Genomic DNA, 15,152 nt, shown 5'->3' on the forward strand with positions numbered 1-15,152 from the left:
CACGTTCTTTGACTTCTCTTTCAACCAACCATGCTACGGTATGGGAGAAATTCTATGGTTCTACCGTATTCCGTAACGTGTGATTGTCCGTTTGGCGATGGAAAATATACAAATGATTTATTACCGAATCTGAATTGTAAGCAGGAGTAAGTAGAATCCGCGCGAACGTCATTTGCAAAGAACAACTTTAGCATCGGAAATAAAATAACACGCAAGTGCAAGGAAACTGTAAAAATACACGGATAGGTAAGACAGTGAAGAAAATTCGAATCGTGGAGGAAGAGAAGCAAGAATGGAGCGAAAGAAAATAGGAAGCGAGCAAACGAAAACATTTGAATAGAGGTGTGTCTTCCGTTCGTTTCGCCGTAGTTCCTAACCGCCTGAAGAGAATGCCTCTATACTGAGAACAGTTTTCAAGTAAATTAAGACAGAAGGGATTGGAAGTTTAATTGCATGCAACTCGACTCACCCCCGAGTCTTCGTTCTCGTTCATGCTTATCCTGCCTTGACTGAATCAACTGAATCCTTAGGCTGGCCGAAACTCCAAATCGGCAGATACACTAGGAGTTTTCCAAGAAACGCGCAAGAAAATAGAATAGAAAGTAACAGGCATATAAAGAGGGGTAAGGGTATTAAATAAAGACGGGAAATAGCGGGAAATAGATGAGTTGAAAGACAAAAGAAGTGGCAAAATGCCGTTTAATCTGTTGATATATACTTTATATTTTGACCCATTTTATAGCGCATATTTTATGCAAATTATGCATTTATTTACGATAATACGTTTGTGATGCTTAGATTTTGTAACTACTATGCGTATCTTTTTCCAAATATGGAAGGGAGTAAGGGAATATATAAAAAAGGATAAGAGAAAGGCAGGCGGAGAAGGAAACGTGAGACTTAAAGAGAGAAAATGCACGTAAAACTAAAAGGTCGATAAAATATAACAGAGAACGTAAAATGGGTTAAAAGGAGAAAGAGGAAACTTAAACGTAAAGTCAGTAGGATTCGTGAAATAGATAGAGGAGGGCGAGAATTAGAGACAAAGACAGAAACGGGAAGCGATGATGTCAGAGAAAGGGAGCAGCTGAAAGCGAGAATTCGATGAAGTTCGATAGAATGTGGAAAGGAGAAAGAACGACGAAAGGATAGAGCGAGTACCTAATAAGAATAAAACCAGAATTATGCAGGTGCCGGATATCCGATGTAAAGGCTGGGTAGTCGAGTATTCTTCGGAAAACCGGTCCTTTAGCCAATAGACATCTAGGATTTCCTGAATTGAATGTAAATTACCTTTGCTCTGTTCACAAAACGGTGATCTATCGTTAAGCTTTTGCAAATAGGATCTACATTTTTTGCAAACTTACGCTACTTTTATTGTTTTTTTTTTTATTTTGAAAACGATTAAATGTTTATAAACCGTCTTTAACAAATAAGTTCATTCTAATTATTTGTCGCTCAAACGGATATCCTATGTAAGATATAAAAGAGAAAACAAAAAAGAGGAAGAGAATATTAAAAATATGGTATCAACGATTTACCTCGTGACGCTTCGACGCGAAATGCGGTATTGTTGACCGTTCGTCGATGTTACCAAATTGTGGTAAGCCTGAAATAGAATATAGCAGGCGTTAGACAGTAATCCTATTTAGTTAAAATGCACGAAATGACGCGTGATTAAACGTGACGAGAAACGAGATACGTATGAATGCCGATGAAACGGATTGATGGGAGGTAATTGCAAGATAATGGAATGCCGCCGCGTTTTTCGCCCGCGCTAAATAATTTGCCATTAAGCAAATTTTATAATACGCGTCGCGGATCATGATAATGAAATTAATTGCATTGGATATTTCATATTTAATTTCAATTATTTCTTCCTAGTGAACGTTTACGAGCTTGATTCTGAAGAAAAGATGTAATGTTAGCTATTAGTTAGTAACTACATCTAAGTATAGACTGATCTTTACCTTTTACAATGAAATATGATAAATTTGACTGCAAAAAGTAATGGTTTTCAGCAATTCCGGTTTTAAACGTTTAAAAAATAGAGACAATAATTCGTATACAATTTAAATTTTTGAAAAAATGTAAATCGGTTGTCTTAAACTTTTATTTGTTAGAGTTTAAAGGAGGAAATTTTAACGGATTATAAAATGGAAAGTCTAAATAGAATCAAGATAGTTTTGAAATCTTTATTCGTTTCCTGGAATAATTTTTGGGTCAATGTAGGTATCAAAAGTTGTACGAGATAGTCGTATTCATAACAATGCTGCATATTTAGAAAGTTAATAAAATTTACTTGGAACGGAAGAAGCTTTGAAGATACTCACAGTAACGAAGTTTTAGAAAGTTTCATAGGGACGATACGGTAAAAGTGTAGCTACTGCATTCTTATCGGTAATTTTCGTTTAAAATTTGTAAGTTTCATTTTCGCGTATCTCTTCAGGAAAACTAGTTGGAAACTTTTTAAACCGTGGTAACCGTCGTAACAAGTTAATAAAATACTTATCATAAGTGATAATTAGGTTGGGTAACTCGACAGTTGTTATTACCCAAGTGTCGTCGATACCGCGAAAATTTTAAAAGAAAATTTTGAATAAAACCAACGTTTGTAACCGCTGCTTTTTTCTAAAGAAACTCCATTAAAACGATCTCTAGTGATAAAAATAATTTCGTGACATTAACAAGCCTGTTCTCCCGATCGCTGCAACAAAGTGTTAATCACGAATCGAAAGGTAACCACAGTAACAGGAAACAATAGGATCCGACGAATAATGCGATCGCTCCGTTCCTCGACTCTCTCTCGCTGTTAGCCACGACTTGATCGATGATCACCGATGACAAGCAGTTTCATGCGTGCCGCGTTTGCATACTTGACAAATTAATTGGTATACATCGAGTGTACGCGTTACTCGTATTTGCGCAAGCGAAACGCTGCGTTCCATACGTTACGTTCATTATTACTCGAAACCGATGTTTCGCCTCCCTGCACGGTAGCGTCGTATTACGCCTATATGTGTAGGTTAACCCTCACTTTTCTCCATACTCACTTGGTCGAAAAGATCCAGTTTGGAAATGCTCAGACGACCGTTAATAATATGCAAACAACAGTAACGACATGTTATTCATTGTTTGGTTACGTTACGTGCCGTTGATCTACTCCACATCGACGCATGGAATATCGAAGTTTCAGTATCGAAATGGTCATGATAAATCATTGAGGATTTACTGCGATTCTGGCTCGAACGTATTCGATCACAATGGAATATTATTTAGATCAATGTTAATTTGTTGATCATTATACATGTATAATCACAAAGTTGTTGTTACATAGTTGCTATATATATATATATTCTTTTCTTTTTTCCTTTTTCTACAGTTTTATATCATAATTTGTATTATAATTTTGTGAATGTTATAACCGTGATAACACGCGTCGATAATTTTGTATAAAATACAGCGCGCAAACAAAATAATTCTCGCTTAAATTTAATAAAACATCTTGGGAAAATTTGTTACGTTTGTTACAGTTGTAGTGGAATGATTTCATCGTGAATTTAATTACCATGATAGGTTTGATATTTATTAAAACACTGTCGATCCTTCTTTGTGTCGAGTTTCAATTTTATTAATCAAAAAACGTGATCTATATAAAAACGCGTTGTTCTGACACACACGCCGATGGAAACAATATATACATATCGTGTTGGTGTACTTTGATTCATTGTGAATGCCACACGAATAGAAACATCGAACCATATTAATCTGCATCTCTCCAATATTATTCATGTTTGTGTCCGTTCTTTCAAGTAATCTGTGTTACAGAAAAACATACACACATACGAAAAATATCAATATCAGTAATTTCATCGATACCTGTTTCCACTGTTTTTTATTTTTCCCTTTAATTTTAATTAACCGATATCCTATTTGAAAAAATTCGTTTTTTTTTTAAAGAAAAGCTCGTCCACTGACGATTTTAATATTTATTGATATTACTAATGTTTCAAAATTATTTTGCAGTGTATATTATTAATTTTCTTTGTACATATTTATATTATCTTTTTCACAAAGAAATTTGGCAGCAGAATGAAATTCTTCGTCCGAAACATTTTTAGTTTGATCGAACAATTTTATATTGACACACTCTAAGTTATATTTACGATTGTATCCCTATTTTGCGATGGATATGAAGATTAAAATAAATTACTCTGATATTTGTAACTGTTATTTCATGTTCCGCATTGTCTTCTATGAAAACTTTATTTCTCCATTGGTACTCACATGGTTTACCATCCGAACTCCTCAATTGCAAGTACATTCGTCCACACCTAACTCGATATAAATTCCAGACGGAATGAATAGAAAAGAGGAGGCTTGTTTGTAGGAGAATGGGTCACGGGTGTAAGCAAGCCTAGTCGGAGTAAGGATAACAGGGCAGAGCAATAACAGATCCAGGTTTTCGTTTCGCGGTGTGCACGAGTAAACCGTGCAACGTTGCGAATGAAACTTTCGTCGCGCTCAAAAGCCAATTTAATCTTCGCCTTTTGGCAGCGTGCTTCCTTTTGTAATAAGTTCCCGTGCTGGGGCAAAAATGCGATGACGCCGACAGCCAAGAACGAAAAGATGGAAGGAGAGAAGAAGGTAGCTTCAAAGAAGGAAAGCATTACTGGCTAGAATTAGAGATCCTCGGAATTTTATTTCTTACTGGTGTCTTTTCTTTCTCATTTACCTAGCGTTTTCTCTTCTTTGCTTCTCCGGGTCATGCATAAAAATGCTTTCGCGATATTAACGAATTAGTTGTAACGCCGACATTACAAACGGTTTGACGTTTTTATTGTTTGAAAAAGATAGGAAAGTTCGAGTCAGGGCCGGCTTTCTTCGTAAGAAAGGCTGAGAAATTCGAGTTCCGCTATCTACCTTCAACTTTCCTTCCTCCAGTCACGAAATATAATTTCGTTCTTGACTTTTACTTCTCTTTTCGTGAAACCTTCGTGGCGGATCGGAGGGAATGCAAATAAAAAGAAAAGGAAATTGCTGCCTCAAGAGAGTAAATACGATTGTTTATATGACGTAACAAACGATTTCTTAAAAAGTGATCTAAATACATAATTTCTAGCGTCTTGCTCGCAAATGGTAGTCATAGGTATGTGTACTTCGCCACGTATTGTAAAGTCAAAAATTTTCTAGGAAATCTTACCATGTACCAAATAATTGACTGTACAAACTGTGTCAACGATATTTCAACCACATATTTCATATAATTAGTCAGGCATTCTTATTAAAGCACTAGCTGTGCGCGATCGAGCACGATATCTTTAGAAGGAGAAGGAAGAAGCAGTTACCTAGCGATGGCAGAAAAACTGATTCTTTGGCTTTCGAGCAAGCCAGAAGCTCGTCTCCTTCACCCTCCATTTCTCGCTTTCCTTCCTATTGCTCGACTTCTGAATTCAGTATCCTAACGTTTTCCTCAGACTGTTCGCGCTCCGAAGAGCCGACTTGCTTACTGGAGGAAGAGGCGAAAGGCCGTCTTTTTGCGGCTCTTAAACTTGGGCTACGCTTTCCACGCCTCGATGCTTCAAATGGAATATCAGTTTACGCGCGAAACCTGCTTTAGCTTCTTCTCCCCGAGTCGAAGTTCTCCTTTTGTCCATGAACGTCGACCGCCCACTCTTCTGACCTTTTGCAAATTCTTCCACCTCATCCATTTGATCGGCGCTTCGCTCGATGTCTTTGTGAAAAAGTGTGAACATTTTGGACAGGATATTTTTACATGATACTCTTTTGTAGCATTTTTTAGCTGGTCTTCGTGGTTCTTCGTATATTATGCTGGAACGTATACACATTATCACACGTATAGGTGTATATAAAATTTTGTCACATTTTTGTTACTTATTACAATTGAAAATTTCTATTTCAGAATAGCTTGGAATGGTTTCACATCAATTTACAATCATAATGAAAGTTCTCATATACGCTGCAAGAACATTCTCCTTAGAAAATTTAAAGTTAATTGGAACGTAAAATTTTCTCAAATAATACCACCGTTCGAATTACTCTAAATGCAGTTCAAACAATCACCTGTTTTAATTTGACAAAATCTTCCCCGTTTTAATTTATCTCTGCTGAACTAGCTACAATTACAAACTCCATCCCATCCATTCAGGTTCAAATTGCACCGAGTATTCTTTCCTCATTCGATGTTTATTTTTTCCAAAAAATGGAAAAGTAAAAGAAGTAAAAAAAAAAGAAAAGAGAGAAAAAAAGAAGAATTGCCTATGTTAGCGGAAAGCAGCCACGTTTTCCACGTAATTATAGACATACAGAGGCGAAGGTAAAGTAATCGTTAACAACCGTACCATTTGTTAGGGCAATTCCGTTCCCGTTTCTCAAATGTTGGGAAATGTTAATAATTTTTTTAAAAACCGGTCCGCGCAGAAACACAACGAGACGAAATTTCGTACTATACGATAGTAATGTTACCGTGGCGTACACTGTTTCTAAAATAAATGAAGTATTAAATTCATTCTGCCTGTCCGTTGGCCGGCTACATATTAAAATTTTCCACTACAGCTAGCCGCGCGCACGTGTCTCCAACACGGGGGTCGAGGAAGAAAATAAAAGAAAGCTGGGAATTCTCGCGTCCTTCGCGCCCACTTATTCTTCCGTCAAAATAATTAAACACTAACAAGGCAGCCACTCGTATAACGCACTGATAATAGGTAAGCCGAAACTGCATTCTAAATAAGGTGAATAAGATATGATAACGGAAGAAATTCAAACACGTGGAATATTTTTATATAAAATTCGTGCTGGTTACGCTGCATGCGAAATGAATAATGCTGGATAATCTAATTTACTTGTTAGTTTTACCCCTTGTTAGTTTCTCATTTCCTTTTTTTGTTTGTTTTTATATTTTCTGAACAGTTTTGTTGGCTGAACAGTTTGTTTCTTGCACAGAGGGAAGAGGATGAATTGCGTTGAAATAGCTACATTACTCAGGTTATCTTTGCCGTTGAACAGGAATAGATGAAATAAAATTAAATCAGAAGTGGGGAAGATTGGGAATTTCATTGATATTTCGCATTTATGGAATGAAACTTTTCCTTATTACTATTTATTTCGATTTTATTTTCCTCGTTGTCGGCAACATGGGGAAAGATTTGTCAGTTTTATGCCTTTAATGTCTCTTTAGAAATGCAACTTGTGATGCGCAGTAGCTACATGCTTATGGAGAAAATCTGTATTTTATTTAAATCTTCTTCAAAAAATTGCGATAATCAAGATGTTGCATTTACAAAATATCGAATATATTTACATCACAGAGGCGATAAATATGTTAAACGAAAATTATATTCGCGTACGCAATTACGTTTTAAATATTAAGAATAACAACGCGATTGATAAAAACGATAAAAACACGCATTTTACTTACGTTTTACTTCGTTCGATAAATGTTGGTAGCTCAGCTTTTTTGCTCGAATTCCTACCTAAACTTTCGAGCAGTATACACAAGTAGTTTGAAAACATTCACAGAAGGACAACGTCGAGTAACGATAATTGTTGTGATTTTGCTTATACCGATAGTAACATCGATTTCCAAGGACGTAGCTTGGTCGGATCACAGGGATCGTGTGTTTCCTTAGTCTTGTCGTATACGTCGAACGATACGATCGTGTTTCAAATTGAATTGAATCGCGGTCGGGCTTAGGTGTCTTAACTTCCGTCTACGACGCAGTCTTCCATTTTATTGTCCGTTTGGAATCGCAAACGCAGTTTGATAACCGTGTTGACGTGATTTCGTGTTTTACGAACCGTGTTCTTCCGTGATTTTTATTTGTGAGAACGTCGTTTTGGAAGATTACAGATATTTAGACATTGTTGCTAATTTCTGGTGAGTAGAGGAGTTATTTTACAGTAATATCGTATCGTTAATTGAAAGTTGAGGTCGTTTTTGTTTTATATGTATATTAGAAACTTTATTATATTGAATTTCGCATCGATTGCAGCGTCTACAACAACATGCAGCAACAGCAATTAATACTCGACTATAAGTTGTTTAACAACTCAACGCTTCAGATCGATCGGAATAACAATGTACAACAGACAAATTGGTAAGCGCAAAAAGCAATTTTCAAATTAATTTTTCTAAATTCGGGTCGAGATGATTTCACCGTTCATCCTTAAGAAATATTCTAGAAAGAGATATATTTTTATGTTATAAATGTGTTGCGATTACTTCAAAAGGACATTTCTAAGAGAGTCGGTAGCAAGAAAAAGTTGTTTATACTCGGAACGCACACTAATATTCTAATACGACTTATGATGGTTAGTTTGTCTGCGTTGTGTACGTTTCTGGAGGTAACTAGAAATTTTGAATATTTATTATAACTATGAAAGGTTTCTGTTAGTACATTGAAAGTAGTATTTATGAAAAAAATATTCGTATAAATAACTTGGCAGATTAAAAAAAAATCGAGTTATCGATGGAAGAAATCGGGTGGCACTGAATTAAAAACAATGAAATAAACGAAATGTACATAACGAGGCACAATCACGACTTCGCTGAACTTTCCTTTCGATGAGGCTCGATTTGAGAATTGGTTATAGAACCGCCTTTATCGCTCAGCTTTTTTTCCTCTGTGCTCAGCTCTTTTTAATTGGTTGCCTCTCCAAGCAGTGTCTCTGCAGCCAATTAGTGCCTTGCGTAAAGTGCTCTAGTCTACTCTTGCGATTAACGATTTCCCTGCTTTGAATTTACCAGAAATTGCTACCCGTGTCAATTCCCTGCTTTCCGTTTTTAATGACCAATAGGAAAATGATCGTATTGACCGCTGATGTCTCAAAAAGTTACTCTAATCCAATTTTCTTATTTCCCTTCGTATCATTCTCACGATAAGATTTAATTTTTAATATTCGATTAATATTTTAGTATCTTTTCTATCGGATAAGGTAAAAGAATCTCGTAGAATTTCTTACAAATCTTGTCATACATAAATCAAAGTTACGAGAAAAGTAATAGCGGCAAAAATCCCTGTATATGAAAACAAAATGATAGAAAATTTGGCCAGATTCTTAAAATCGCGGTATAAATCGACGAGTATTCGCTCGTTTGTGTTCTTTTAGGAAGTGTAAGAGTCGTTAAAGTTTTGCATCACTGAACTTTGTTTTCCATTTCTTCTTTTCTCTCTCTTTCATTTCCTCTTCGGTCCTCTATTTTTTTTTGCTTCTCCATTTCTCTGTTTTGAGCTGACCGAAAGTTCAATAGCGTGTGCAGCTTAACCGAGTTACGCTACGTCAACAGGGGCCGCTAACCTACGCATCCTGTAATATCTATCAATATCGATTCGAACAACAGTTCTCGGTGGTATAGCAATTTCCATGAGAGAAACTGAACTTTCAATTTTCGCCTGTTAATTTTCGAGTTGCTTGCGCTTGATCGGTCGTACGAGCTATACTCGATAGGACTTGTACCACGTTTTCGTGTTCGATATTGCTTTATTATATGGCATGCGGTCGAAAATACTGTACAGGCAGGCAAAAGATTACTTCCCGCGCCAATCTAAATAAAAAAGCATAGAATAAAATTTCTTCACGCGTGGTTTATTTTTGAGATTTGTCAATCTGCTAGCAAACCAGCAGGGTGTAGCAAACTAAAGTATAGGAAAAAACATCTATATGAAACATTTAGATACGCACAATGACAAACGCTTGATCCTTTTCCCCTCCACCTTACAACGACAATACACGATATACGTAACAAAATACTCTATCTTTGAACACGATTTGACATTTTTAAGCGCGATATCGAAAAAATTTCTCGGAAAAAGAGAACGCATACGCGTAGGCATTGCCATGAAAACAATTCTCCGTTCGTCACGGTCGAAAAGCTAGAACGCTAAAATTCACCATTTAATTAGTTAATTAACGAGAAACGGGTTCAGCGTCCACCAGCTTTCCGGCTCCGCATTAACGAACTTGTCGATGTGTGCCGCTAAGCGAAGCGAAGAGTGGAGGTATGATATCAGCTCTCGGTTATCTCTTATTTAACACCATTGTGTCTGGCCGGGTCGAAGGGCGATAACGAATCAGTTCCTAGCCGATCCGACTAGGGAAGGAACAAAATTGAACAATGCCGCTCCAGACACCACCATGAAGATCCAGTAATTGAATTACACTCCTATAACCGCTTATCGCCACTCGCTTTTCCACCATCTCGCGCCATGAGTATACATTTAGTTTTTAGCTTTTCATTCCTACGTATCTGACGTAGTCTAGAATGTATTTAATAAAATTATTTGTTCGTTTCCTTTGGAGAATTTCTTTTTGCGGGATGGTAGAAATTAACGAAGCGGAACGTGCATATAGAAAGTGAACTAAATTTCGTCATTTGCACTTTGTCGCCTTCTACTTTCGTTTTAGAAACAAACGTTTATATGTACCACTGTTCCATCGAGTTCCTGCAATGTAACCACCTACAATTTCTTTCTCTAAAAAAATTAATAATTTTCTGCAATTTTAGTGACCACTCACGACTATCGATGACAACCAATGAACAATATGTTGATACTATATCAAAAATAGCTTTATCATTCAACGTGAATTTAGGCATGTGAAAAATGCTAAATAAAATTTGTTACTTAAACGTTGTTTCCATGCGTGCGTCGGCTTTTCTGCAATATATCCTCAACTCAGCTCGTCCTTCCCTTTTTGATTACTTTGATTCGAATCGGTTTTCTGTGGGTAATTATCGCCGATGAACGAGAGGATAACGAACAACTTTTTAGAATGCGCCGCTACGAGCTGCGATGAGACTGCGTCTAACGAGTGTCCTTTTTTCTCCCGCTTTCCTGTCTAGTTTGTTTCTTGATCCGTTTCAGTGTACCGAGTCGTGATCAATGGATTTTGTAGAGAAAGTTGAATTCGGTTCCTTCGAGATTCGAGCTTTGTGCTTTATTTTTGTTTTTTTCTTGGTAAGATATACATTGTTACAGGAGATTTACGTCGTTTCTGATTCTATCTCCCCTTTATTTTATTTTATAAAATAACAATAGTCAAACTTCAAATTTTCACGAACAAATTTCCTTGAACTGTTGGCATGAAAAACTTGGCACAAGATCATCGGAGTTCCCGAGCGTGCGGATCGGTAATTATGAAGCGCGAGCTTCACCCTTCTACGAGAACGATCCGAAGGGTTGCGTACGGTAAAAAGGGAAAGATCTGATGTTGAAGATTGCAGGCTTAATCGGTTTAATTAACGAAGAGCAGCGAGGTAGTGTTGGTGAGTGACCGTAGTACTGGTCGCTGGACAGCGGCGCGCGAATTTAACCTCAGCAGAAATTCTGCCCCAATTACCGATCGGTAATTGGACGCCGCCAGGCGTATCGCTGCCGCGAACGAGCTCCCTGCGATTATCGAATCTTCGATCGCCGCGTTCCGAATGTCCGTCCAACTTTTTGCGAAGGACACACCGTTGGCTTTACACCGCAGAGGAAATGAGACGCTGTCGTTTGTTAAACAGTTTCTGCTCTTCAGAAATCTCGGCTATACCGCCTCCGTTATAAATTAATCTCGATCGATATCGCTGATACGTAGGTCACTTGCAAAATTTACGAGTAAAAGCGTCAAGCAGAAAAACAAGGGCTCTGGTCAAATGAAATTTCCATTCGTCGATCTACTTTATCTGCAGCTTCTCCCTGTTGATAATTAAAAAAACAAGTGATCCATCTCGAGACATTTTATCCTATAAAATGTCAACATTTCTTTCATCCCCTTCTTCCATTCTAGCTTCTTCTTTTCTTTCTTTCTCTATTTTCCTCTTTTGGTCGCTCTTTTGTCGTCGCAATTAGTTTAGCGGTGAGATTTCTTCGTGAGAACCCGGCCTTCTCCCTCGTACAATTAGCGGAATCTTTAAGACGGATCATTTGCAAGCTCCAATTTGCCGGGTTGATCTGGCGGAAAAAGATCGCTTTCTCAAGAGATCAGGACGAAAAAGGAGGAACGGCTACGATCGCGTAGGGTGGACTTGTGTGGGAGGAAGGACAACGATAAAGGAACAAAGAGGGGGTGGAATATTAGAAAAGGTCAAAGATGGTCGTACAAAAGAAATAATAGATTTCAACGACAAATAGAGCATCGAGCGGGCCGATGAAAGAGAACAGCCTAGTTTGTAATTGAACTCTTCGCGATATTTTCGCGAGCGTTTCTTTCGCGTTTCGGAACCCTACGAACGGAAGATTAATCAAGGTTTTCGATAATCGATCGACCATCGAGGAAAGAGAAGAAGAATGCAGATAGGGTAAAATTGCAAATTTTGATCCATTAATTTCTGAAAGTTGTTATTAATCGTGATTGAAATATAGAGATAGAGAAATAAGCAATCGTAGACACGCTGTATTTTCAAAGTGATCAAAGATAGAATGAAATGGTAGATTTCTTACTGTGTACTATCACTTTGGTGATCTCTGAAAGGAGAAACGTAAACTAGCATCGTTTGCATCGTTCGCTGTTTCAATTTCTCGATTACCGTTGGCAAAGGATAACACAGGACGAACTAGTTAAATGCAATAAAAGAATCGATCGGAAGATCAAGATTTTTTCATGACTTTCGCAAAGCTACCAGCAGCGCGTCAAGGCCAGTCTAATGAAGGTAGTCGGAAGAGTTATTTGGAAAAAGGAAAGGGCCAGTCCGTGAACGATTCTAACGAAGTAAAAGCTCTCGATAGAGCTACAGAGGAGAAACGAGGAATCGACAGAAACAGGATAACGGACCGTGAGAAATGTAATGAATTACGAGGTGCGCGATAATAAAGAGACGAAAAGAAAGGGTTGAAAGATAGACAGAGAGGAAGAAAGAAGGGTATGAGGAACGCATGAATAAACGAGTAAGTTGATGAACGAGTAAAACTAACACGGACAAATCAGGTTGCTCGAAGTCGACGAGGATTTTCAGTAATTTCGTAGCACCATCGGCTGCTGAACGTGCTGCTTTCCAAGCATTTTTTTCTTTCCCTTTTCACCCTTCCCGCTAGTACCCGTACGTCTCACCCTTTCTCTTTCTTTCTCTCTCATCTCCCCCTCCCCTTCATTTCTGATGTCGTTTTTTCGTCTGTCTCCTCCAATCTTCGTTCACGCTCGTTTCACATCCTCGTAACGAACGTATTCCGCTGATCACGAATAATTTCTTTCGAGAGTCCATTAGGGGACATTTTTCCTACCTTCTACGTCGGATCCATTTGAAACCCGAAGACTATTAAAAACTTTTATGTCCGTCGAATATTTCCGGGATGGAAAAGAGAGAAGAAGATGTAAAAAGCACAATGTCGTCTACTGAGAGTGCTGCTTCGATTTCGAATCGCACACTGGCCGATGATCACCCGGAAATTAATATTATTCCCTTGTTAGTCTCAGGATAATCGCTGGTTTTAGCGTCACTTACCGTGATTGTGCAAAGTACTTGTACAGCGATTCATTTTAAAAGAACGTTTGTATAATTTCGTTTATACGCGAGTCTGCTATGACGTATTTAGTCTGATTAATAAATCGTATAGAAATGAGATTGTGATGTTTGTACACTTAATAAAAATATTAATATTATCGAAATACCTATATACGCGTAACAACTATACGCGGTATCGGAATTAGCGAAATGAGCAACGACTCAGAAATTTTAAATCGATGTTGCATATATGTAGCACGTAGAGAAGTATGTATCACGTTCTGAGAAGAGATATTCGTTCTGACAATATCTTTCGTAGGCGTAATACAATAATCGATCCAATTACACCGTCGATTTGATGCTCCGCCGATGCATAACTATTATGGAAACGGACTATACTTGATTTAAAATAATCATGTTTAAGAAATGCTTACATTAGATTTATCCTTAGTTGTATCGAAATCTGCTTCCTACATACTTTTCACAAAACCAATTTTATTTAAATTTGTCAATTTCTTTTATGCCAAGCTTACCAGAGGAGATATAGTACTTCCCGTACATGATAATATAATATACTTAAATATAATTCACTTTGTAACATACTAAACGTGGTCAATGTGTTGTTATTAACGTCCACAAATTTAATAAAAAGTATTCAAATGTATTCTTCTGTATGCATTCGCTCCTACAAATATGCGTTTCAGCAACCTTTCTTTCTTCTTTTCTAACCACTTACGAAGTAAGTAACAATCATACGACATAGAAATCAACTGGCATTAGAACTAGTGCAGAGTAGAAGAAAGGCAAAGAGCCAAGCGGCGTATTTCTTCTGCTCTAGGTATTGTTTGCGATAGTGATATCACGTACGTGTCCTTCCTAATGCTTGGCCGACTTTTTCTCCATTTTTTCGTCGACGTTGGGCAGCTGCTAGCGTCGTCACGAACGTACGTACCGCGAAGCACGCCGCGTCGGGACGACGTGTATGAAAGCGAGGCGAACCAAGACCAGCTAGTGTACAGTGGCGAGGATGGGAGTGGTGCAAGGGTTGGATGTAGAGTAGCGCGAGCATCATGGGAACGTGAGCAGAGGCGGAAGCACGGGAAACGAAAGACGTCCTCGTGGACGGTACCAGCGGCAGAGAAAGGGGTGAAAAACTTTTGTATGCGACTTTCGTATCACCGGACACTACACGTGACCAGCGTAACCGGCCGAGGGTTTAAAACGTTGCTGCTTCGAGTACCTTTATACGTCTGTATTTGAACGTGTGTACGTGTATATTTGTATAGCCACGTTCAAAAACACGAAGAGCACTTACTATCTTCGATCATATTTCACTTTGAAATGGAGATTACAGACGTTAAATCACTTGTGTTTTGCTTAAAACTTTTAATCAAGATATTTGAATCGTCCGATTCACAAAATTGTATCTTTCCATTGATGAATCGTAGATATTGCGATTCAGAGGAATCGTATTATTCGTGTATACAATCTAATTTCACAATTTCGCAATTTCGCAATTTCGTAGCGTGCACTAAAATACGAGAAACAGCGTGAACAAATGAAAAGAAAAGGAGCGGTGAAACACATTGTCGGAGTGAATTGGAGAAAAATGAAAATATACGCGTTCATTTCAAGAATATCCCCTGGCAGGAACGAACATCTTTGTATCACCGAAGTGACTCAATTTTCGGGATTCGAGCCCTCAGGGGTG

At 37.8% G+C, this 15,152-nt stretch overlaps 1 protein-coding gene and 1 long non-coding RNA gene across 17 annotated transcripts in view; one reads left to right on the forward strand and one right to left on the reverse strand.

The window, feature by feature from the left end:
* Positions 1 to 15,152, forward strand: part of LOC132905944 (CUGBP Elav-like family member 2) — a 356,624-nt gene that overhangs the window by 146,264 nt on the left and 195,208 nt on the right. Inside the window, exons 1-2 of one of the 16 annotated variants that reach the window (XM_060957713.1) lie at positions 7,636 to 7,897; positions 8,013 to 8,117. The exons of the other annotated variants lie outside the window; for them this stretch is intronic. Coding sequence (XP_060813696.1) covers positions 8,026 to 8,117 — 92 coding nt within the window. The 5' untranslated portion in view covers positions 7,636 to 7,897; positions 8,013 to 8,025. Of the gene's footprint in view, positions 1 to 7,635; positions 7,898 to 8,012; positions 8,118 to 15,152 lie in introns of those variants that run through there. 16 annotated transcript variants of the gene reach the window in all.
* Positions 1 to 15,152, reverse strand: part of LOC132905956 (uncharacterized) — a 323,066-nt gene that overhangs the window by 102,098 nt on the left and 205,816 nt on the right. The window lies entirely within an intron of this gene.

This window comes from Bombus pascuorum, chromosome 4 (assembly GCF_905332965.1).
Source record: "Bombus pascuorum chromosome 4, iyBomPasc1.1, whole genome shotgun sequence".
Lineage (NCBI taxonomy): Eukaryota > Metazoa > Arthropoda > Insecta > Hymenoptera > Apidae > Bombus > Bombus pascuorum.